Source organism: Odontesthes bonariensis, chromosome 12 (assembly GCF_027942865.1).
Source record: "Odontesthes bonariensis isolate fOdoBon6 chromosome 12, fOdoBon6.hap1, whole genome shotgun sequence".
Classification (NCBI taxonomy): Eukaryota; Metazoa; Chordata; class Actinopteri; order Atheriniformes; family Atherinopsidae; genus Odontesthes; species Odontesthes bonariensis.
The window spans coordinates 14,579,488-14,588,750 of record NC_134517.1 but is presented as its reverse complement, the minus strand read 5'-3'; the positions used below and the strand labels follow the sequence as shown (position 1 = coordinate 14,588,750).

The 9,263-nt window shown below is 39.7% G+C and overlaps 1 protein-coding gene across 1 annotated transcript in view; it reads right to left on the bottom strand.

The window, feature by feature from the left end:
* Positions 1–3: 3 nt before the first annotated feature.
* The window catches only part of LOC142396450 (cohesin subunit SA-2), a 35,639-nt gene continuing 26,379 nt past the window's right edge, over positions 4–9,263 (bottom strand). The window contains exons 20-32 of the mRNA XM_075479201.1: positions 8,609–8,809; positions 8,043–8,119; positions 7,849–7,936; positions 7,688–7,768; positions 6,607–6,699; positions 6,354–6,528; positions 4,455–4,591; positions 2,438–2,539; positions 2,209–2,360; positions 1,993–2,121; positions 1,713–1,903; positions 1,534–1,609; positions 4–1,457 (exon numbers count right to left, since the gene is read on the bottom strand). Coding sequence (XP_075335316.1) covers positions 1,325–1,457; positions 1,534–1,609; positions 1,713–1,903; positions 1,993–2,121; positions 2,209–2,360; positions 2,438–2,539; positions 4,455–4,591; positions 6,354–6,528; positions 6,607–6,699; positions 7,688–7,768; positions 7,849–7,936; positions 8,043–8,119; positions 8,609–8,809 — 1,635 coding nt within the window. The 3' untranslated portion in view covers positions 4–1,324. The remainder of the gene's footprint in view (positions 1,458–1,533; positions 1,610–1,712; positions 1,904–1,992; positions 2,122–2,208; positions 2,361–2,437; positions 2,540–4,454; positions 4,592–6,353; positions 6,529–6,606; positions 6,700–7,687; positions 7,769–7,848; positions 7,937–8,042; positions 8,120–8,608; positions 8,810–9,263) is intronic.

The following is a 9,263-nucleotide window of genomic DNA, read 5'->3' as shown; positions in this document are numbered from 1 at the left end:
AGCTTTATGATGTCACTGGGTATTTTTATTTTTCAAAAAAAAAGTGGTACAAAACGCATACTTGGTGTTAAAGACTGAAAACAAGAAGAAAAAAAAGCACAGCAGACCATTCTTGAATCGGAGTGTAATCCAAAATGTGAATGAAGAGAAATGAATTAGTGTTTTCCCGATTCAAGTACAATTTACAGTACAGCTGAATGTTTTTTTAAAAAAACAATTTAAAAAAAAATGTATACACATATCAATCCTTAATTTAAATTCAGTATGAGTAATAAAAGCCATTATTTATGAGGATGAAAACATATTGTGAAACAGACTTTCATTCAGCCCAAAAGAAATCCTCAACCAGAGATTTAACACCATTTCAGTCAGTCTCCTCACAAAAATAGAAGGAAAAAAATTATTAAAAAAAGGGATAAACAGAACATTAATTGTGAGTTTCAGTAAACTGACAGCCTGAGGTTGAAAAAAAAAAAAAAAAGCCCCAAAGTCTTCATGTACTTCAGCATCGCTTCTTGGAGTGAGGGGGACGTTTTTTTTTTAGGGGGGGGGGGGTTAGCATCCTTTGAACTCATGCTACCTGATTATTTACATTTGGCGGGCGTTTTGCCCAAAGCAACATTCAAGCTTATGTACAGTAAGAAACCCTGGCTTATGCATTTAATGCCGAATCAATTTAAATCTGATCAAGAAAAATACGATCAATATTACTGATGCTCATTAGATAAATGCAAATGATATTTTGCACAGTTTTTAAATCATCCACTACAGAGTCTTCCAGGTTGCAAAAGCTGGGATGGGTTCTGTTTAATGGCTTAGGAGTTTAGCTTTCCTAAAGTCTAAACAGGTCTCCTGAAAATGTTAAAGCTCAAAAAGCGGATCGCATACTTTATTTGTAATCCAATCAGGTTTGATCTTTTTAAAGAAACAGCTCGGCACTTTTAGCAAAAATAACTGGTTAAAACTGGAATAAATAGTGCTTTTGTTGGGGACTGCTTTCAGCTGCAGGCTAAAACACTTTTGGTAGACTCGCGTATTTTGGCAACAGGAAGGTGCTCGTGCGTCTGATTTGTACATGATGCTGCTCTGTATGATTAGCCACTGGGCTAATATTTAAATAATAGTTGGTTTTGGTCGTGGCATGTAAGAGATAAATTATCGTCACCTTTATCCCTTAGGATGTCCTCCTAATAGCATCAAATACTGCATGTTCAAGAAATTCAACAAATCGGGGAAGAATGTCAGCACTGGTACAGATTTAGGAGAGATATCCAGTCGGGTTTTGTCCACACAGGAGAACCGATTCACTCCGACCTCCTCATACTTACAGCTCAACCTCCACAGTGCCATCATCTGGCTCATTGCTGATGCTGAGGACGGATTCTGCAGTGGTGAGACTTTTTGTAGGAGGCTCCGGAGGGACAGAGAATAGATCCACATCACCTGTCTTCTGATGACTGAGGAGATGAGGTAGTAACAAGGATCAAGCATCAGGAAAACTAGTCTACTAAACATTCACTAGAAAGCACTCACCTGGGACTGACGCTCGGTCTGGGAACTTTACTAACTTTTGAGTCGACAGCACTGAATGGACAGGGAGACTTGCTTCCTATAAAAAAAATAATAATAAAAGCATACGCTCCTGATAGAGCTGATACAGCTGGCAACAAAGGTGTGAGTTTGTGCTTGACTGAGTTGTGAAGTGCCTTTACCTTCCAGTTTTTGTTTGGAGAAGGGACAGCGGTTTTGCAGGTGGAGCCTCCTGTCTGAGCTTACGTACGATACAGCATCCTCCGCTTCAGCCACAGCCAATAAAGAGGCCCGATAGTAGATAAGTGGCTGCCAGCACTCCTCCCTGAGGTTAATTATGTGCTCGGCAGTGTGCTTCTGCAGGTAGGCGAGCCTACGCGTGCACGAGAAGAGTTTCCGAAAATGTCAAAGTTAATATTTCTAGTAGTTTTGCGAAACTCACCCGCTGCTTACGCCACTTACACAGTCTTCTTGTCTGGTTTAAGCAGCTTGCTGGAGAACTCGCAGAGGATGGTCAGGTAGGAGAGGTACGGCGGTGTAGCCGTGTCTGGAGTCTGACTGAATTCTTGGAACACAAACTCTATGCCGTTCCTAAGCACATCAAGAGAAGAACTTCAGAAACAAAAAGATTAGCCAAACACCAATCCAAGCACTTGAGGCACGAGGGCTCCTGCTGACCTGTGGATCATAACCACACATTCACGAAATTTGACAAGGTCCCCGAAGGTAAGAGCGAATCGCCTGGCCAGCTCTTTGATGCTGGTGAACGTCTGCACGCCTGGGTGAGCCCTCCCGCCACTCTCTTGCTCCCGTTTAAGTCGTACAAACAGCTGGAGAGAGCAGAGAAAAAAAAACGCGTCAGCCCTATGCTGACCCGTGACGGTGCGTGGCTGAATGTTCCGCTTACCTGCTGCAAGCTGAGCACCAGAGAACGAGCACTCTCTATTTTGTCTATTTGCCTGGTCCTGTATATCGTCTCCTTGATGATGTCTCCGAAGTCATTGTGATACTGGAGATGCAAAGAGAAGAAATGACGCTCCATCCACATGTCTGCAGGAATGAATAAGCAACTTCCTGGATTTCATAATAGTGTTTGTGGCTGGTTTTGAAAATCCAGATTGTATAAAAATATCCAAACAAAAACCTTTTTTTGCAACTAAATTTCATGCGCCAAGAAGATATGAAAAACTTTTGCGTCCTCACTCTTAAATACATATAAAACATGTATTAGACAAATATGAGAAAGAAACTGAGGGTTTTTGTTGTTTTGTTTTAGGAAAGTTCATGTTGAGTGTTGTGACAAATATAGCACAAGAAAGGCACAGTGCCAGCTAACAGTTTCCTATGGTTTCTAAGCTGCTGGCTATAGAAAATATGTTTATTTAGACGTCACGTTGTATTCACGTTTGCTCTGAGGCTGTATGCACAGACCCTGAATTCAAACTTTAGGATCAGCCCTCTAAAATCATACCCCAGTCTATATTTCCGCTAAAATATCTGTCCACACAAAAAAACAACACATTTTTATTAAGTTTTAAGATTAAAAGCCATCTTTAACACCTGTATAGTGACTTTTAAAACTCACAGCATATGATGCTATAAAATAAACACACTGCTGAATGTGCTTGGAAGCATTATAATTCGTTGACTTCTTTCAAATTGGCCAAAGCGAGGGCATCGGATTTTGTCAGATTTTGGCACAATACTTGCTCGTGAATAAGCAGTTTTTGCAAACAGCAACGCAATTAACTTAGTCTCGGCAAGGGCCACCTTCTGCCTCGTTTTCCTGTCTCCATCTATTCCCTTTTGCTGTAAATTTGGAAAAATTTAACCAACCAAAACAAAAACTAACCAGGCGACAATATCTGTAGGCAGAGGTCCCAGTGTTTCTTATCTTTATAGTAAGCTAAGCTAAGCTAGCCACTTACTAAAACATCTTTATTTGAACTATGTTCATTTCTAATTTTTAACTTACACTCATAACCATAATCTCCTGCCTCGTCACAAGCATTATTATAAACATTTATTCTGCGACAGAACATAAATAAGCTGTCAATGTCCCGGCTGCAGCGTACCAGTGACAGGCTCAAAAAGCTTTATCAGGCCAAATACGCCACTTTGCTGAGTGGGACTGGTCAGGGCTTGGTGATCTAAAAGTAGGTCCGTTGAACATTGTAACATATTCGGACTGAAGAGTAAATATTTTTTTGAGCAGAGTCAAAGATGGGCAGCTGCAGAAAGACAAGCAATGGAGTTGAGGGTGTGGCTAATTTCACATTCATTCATCAAATAACGCAAAAAGGTTTGGTTGCACATAAGCCGTTATCATGAAAGTCTTTTTTTTTTTTTCTTAACATCAAATTCTCATGAATGCAGACCATCTTCAAAGGTAATTTTCATTCATTCATTTTTTTTTTAATCAATCTGTGAAAAAAATAAAAATAAATAAAGTTTTGTTTAGTCAAAAATGGGACAAATTTAAAGTATCGCAAACTTTGTGACCAATTGCGGTTTTTATGATCATGTGAAAAACTGTGAAATTTCATAAAATGTTTCTCATACCTCTTCATACCTAATTTATGGAAATAAACTATTTTTCTTATGAAGGTGTTTTGGATAGTTGCTCTCATGTGGTTTTCCAAAGACAACTTAAGTACTAAAAACTGATGTATCAGAAAAACAGGTTTTGAGATAAATTGTTTAGATTATCTAAGATATATATATCTATATATATATAGATATATATATAAAAATTAATGTTTTGCTTTTTTAATGTTTAAAATATTTTAAACTAGATTTTTATAAAAAATAACCCAATTGGATACAAGTGCAGTGTTTACCCTCTTAATGAGCTCTCAGTAGGACAGCAAATAAGTGCAATTCCATTAGGTGCCAGATTCATGCTTTATGGAGTTAACCTCTACCTTCATGTAGTACATGAAGACCTCTGCTGCCATGCTCATCTCGAGAACTCCATGTACAATCAGCTTGCAGAAAGCCGCAAGCATATTTCTCCTTCTGTGAAGGTCCTCCAGCCTCTCGCCTTCAGAGTTTTCACTGACTGAGGGAGCGGGATGCGGCCGAGGCATGTGATTGGATGTCGAGAGAGGGAAGAAAGGGGGGTGAGGCAAGAGGGGTGATTAATCACAAGAAATCAAACAACAGAAAGAAAAGAACAAAGCGGACGCTGGACGGAGTGTTTTAGTTAGTTTCAGGACAATGGCTTTAGCAGGTGGAAATCAAAGATAACATCAGACTGGAGTTATGGTTGTGACAGCATGTGGCTTCAATCTTTCACAAGGCTAATAAAAAAAAAAAAGCTCCGAGGTGAGCCAGAGTTAATGGAATTTTCTCACGGAAAGAGATTGCCCTGATTTTATGATTTAACTCAGTGCCCTTGCCCTCCAAGTGATCTCTGATCCTGCAGCTAAAAGAAAAACTCCATCTACGTAACAAAATAGTTACCAGGCAAATCCAATAAAACAATATATTTTTATTACATGTTCAAAAACCAATAATCCCGTATTGTATTTGGTTGAACATTTAATAGATTCCCACCAGGACAGTTATTGACTTCGCTGGACTCGCTCTCCCATATTTGGATGTAATAAGTCTGTGAGCATAGAAGCTATTGAAAAGATAATAAAAATGTTTTAGTTACAGTGAATGAGTTCACAAGTTTACCTGCAGGACTTTACGACGAGAACCCCCCCACACACACACACAATTCCCACATATCAGTCTTTTTTTCCTCATTACAAAGCCGACAGGGGCACACAGCCACCATCAGTTTACAAGCTGCATCACTTTGCATTACAAAGTCAAACACGTTTCCATACAAATTACTCAACCTGTTTCAGTCTGAAGAAATTAACGGGGCTTCCTTTGTAATTGAGGGTCAATTGTCAGGTCAGGTTGGAAATCAGAACGCATTTACAGTCACCAGGCACCTCTGTAGTGACTTATTAAGCCAAATGCGTGGCCGTGCATTCAATATCTGCATGTTTTTAACCACGGCGAGCTGCTGCGTGGATGTAGTGCTTCACTCAGAGCGGCAGCAGAGTGACAGTGCCACCTACTGTGGAGCCCTACAATGTTTATTCTAGCAGAGGAAATTTCCAGGAGTGGAAATTGTCTTCGGGTACCTTCACTTTGCCTTCTTATGCCACTTTACTTTTCTGCTGTTCTAAGGGAAACGTTCCACTTCCCTCTGAAACCTCTTAAGCTCTCATAAGCAAAAGAACGAATGAGCTTGCATAAAGTGAGGCACTTGTTTTATGGTACTTTGTGACTTTTTGTCCTTCCTTAGTTCCCCTTTGTCATGTTTCAGATGTCGATAGGAAACTGAGCAAGACTTTGTTCTCAGATGTTTTCATTTAATATTCCACAATCTAATATGTTTCTCCATAACAACAAATAGAATCAGATTTCTCTCCCTAGCTAATAAAAAAAAAAAAAAAACAGTTAAGTTCAACTACTGGACACAGGGTGTCTCTGCTTCACTGAACAGTGACGCTTCAGTCTTTACGTGTTAAGCCGCACAGTAGCTTGTCTTTGAGTTCGCTTCCAATCGTGTTCATAGATTCACAACTTCAGCACAGATTTAAACTGAACATAGGGAGAGAAAATGAATGGAAAAACAGTTGTGTACGGTCTCTGAACACACAGCAAACATCCTTCAAAGTAAAGTAACAACAACCAAAAATCATTTTGGCGTGAAGGGAAAGTTCCTTCTTGCAACTTTCTGTTGATTAAGATCTGCACTAATGTTCAACTGATAAAGCAATCTAAATGGAAAAAAGAAAAAAAAGCTGAAGTCTCACCCCTGCTTTGGCTGTCACAATCTGGGCCGACAAAGACGTGTGCGCATACAAAGGTCAGCAGCGCCCTCTGCAGTTTGGGGCTGGGTGTGTACAGCAGCGGACCGAAGGAGGCAGGATCCCACATGTGCAGCTGGTACGAATGAGCCGTCAGGACGTCACACACGCCCAGAAAAGCCTAACGTGGAGCAAAGACAGGAGGTTGGGGAAGAGTCTGAAAGGAAGAAGAATATTCAGCTGCTGCTACTAGTCGTACCCGATTCATCAGGTTGTGGTCGCAGTGGGAGAGATAGCGATGACTCCTCTCACAGAAGAGACGCAGCTGGAGCCTCTGGGCCACAGCCTTCTCCTAAAGGGGACAAAGAGTCCTTACATTACACCGACAAATGCATCACGTATTTTATGCAAAATCTTTCTAGTAGAGTAAGAAATTAGAGAATACAGTAAGATGATTCTGAAGTCTGTTTTTATACCCGATACTGAAACATCATGTAAGGTGTGATTCTTTTTCTCTTCTATGTCAGCATATTTACTTACTTCTTACATCTACCGTCTGTTGTGCTACTATTTCCATCAGCTGAAATAATGTGCAACGAAAGAAGGAATCTCAGTTACATTTATTTAATTTCAGGTGATATTTCTTTGTGATCACACCACGAAGCAAACAGAACCAACTAAATGTGCAAAAAGGAATTATCTGAATAACCAAGAAGGGAATGCATATAATGCTTAATATGATAAATGTAGCAAATCATCTTTACTTTTACTAATCTTTAACTTTTTTTTACTTGACTGTGTTTGAGTTATTTCTTTCCCCCTCCAGTTTAAATAGTCCCAATGACAGGAGGGAAGATCATTTAAAGTCAGCTGCAACAAGAACCTAAAGAAAGCAAGAAAACTGCTTGTTCATACGCCTGGCGTGTGGAGACAGCAGCTTACACAAACTCTATATTCCACCTGCAGAAGTAAGTGAAGTTAAGTCTGTGGTGAATGCCAGTAGCTCTGCTGACGGTTCACAGGGTATTAGTGCCTAAATCTAAATCACTCATAGTCATGTCGTCTTTTTTACTTCATGTTCTGACAGAACTGATCTGAAATTTTAAAAAACATCGATATATTCTTGGTCTGTCTGCATAATGAAGATCCTAAATGACTTTCTGCAGTTAGAAAATTTGACAAATTTTTACTCAGGATAATTTAAAATCATTTCCATCTTTCCATATTTTTTTTTACACGAGTGAAATATCCCCTTAGTTACAGAACCTTTTACTCAAATAAAATAAGTCTTTGCAGATGGGTGCATAACCCCTGAAAAAAATGAAGCGGATGCAACTCACTCTGCAGGTCAGAGTTTCACCGCTCGTGTTGAGAGACCAGAGTATGATGAAGGACATGCACTGCAGTACCTCCTCCAGCACCTGTAGACAAAAGCAGAAAAGGAATTAAGACGATGAAAAGGTAAGTGGCGACGTGATCCTTTAACGGGCAGGAATTGTACCTCGGGCGGCGCTCCTCCCTGGCTTCTCTCCACTGACAGCAGAGGAGACAGCAGGTCAAAAAGACTCCACTGACTGAGGTCATGACAGCTAACGCAACATGGAAAGAAACACGTACAGCACTTACTGTATATAAAACTCAGTGTCACAATGCTGTGGGCTCACAGAGTGTTGTGAAAAAAATGGAAAATCTTACTTGTGGAAAGCTCTGAGCCTCTTTAGTGTTGCTACAGTTTCTTTCCTCTTTTCCTCATCAGCAGAGAAACTCTCACCCTTCAGATGAGAAATATTCAATTCAATTCATTTTTATTTATATAGCGCCAAATACAACAAATGGCATCTCAAGGCACTTAGATAATAAAGTCCAATTCAAGCCAATTGGAATTCAATTCATTGTAATCATAATTATTTATAAAATAATCCAATTCATTAATATAGAGCCAATTCAAAAACAATTTCCTAGCTAAGGAAACCAACAGATTGCACCGAAACTTGTCTTCAACAGGATCTCATACATTATCTTGTTTAAAAAGATCACTTAATATTTCATGGCAGGCAAAAAAAAAAAAAAAGTCACACACACTCTAATATTTAACTGGCCCACATTAGCTTTTTATTGTGGCTCGTGTTCACAGTGGCATCATTTCAAGAAGCGCATGCAGTGTCAAAATATTTATTTCTGTCCAGAGCTGCATTGTTTTTTTGCCCAAAATCTTGTATTGATGAGCGGTGAACTGATCCATACAGAATGAAACCCCTCACCGTGACTGAGTCACCCAGCAGTTCTGTCAGTCGGTCCACCCACCGCTGAACCAGAGCGTCTCTGGCATCTCTGGCTGTGGAGCACCAGGCTGCCTCCTCGCCACACAGACTGAGGTATGAGCGGGCCGCTGCCTCCAGAAGTGCAGGGCCCGAGTGGAGGTCCAAAACAGCTGCCATCTCTGCCATCAGGCTGGAAATCACCTGCAGAAATCACATCGGATGTTTTGCTTTGTTTTTTTAGTCCGTTTTATCTTTAATCTAAGGACAATAAATCAATAATAAAAAAGGTTGATTAACTGCTATAGATAGAAAGGTGGGGATACTTTTCATCATCGAGTGGATAGTAGGGATATTTTACCATTCATTTCACCATGACTACAGACTGTCTGTACTGAGAACTGAGACACAGACAAAAAAAAAAAAAAGAAAATCTACACCACTATGAGAGAGCTCACTAATTATCTACCATAATATACCATTATTACTCATTTCAAGAAATGAGTCTATAGTAAAACAGACACATCAAATACTGTATTAGTCTATGTTAGAAGGGTTTGAATACTTTTCAAATGTGTATTTGGGTCATTTCATCTTTAACTTCATTGTTACCATTATTGATACTTTTACTTTCAAAATACCTGATGAGTGAAGAAAT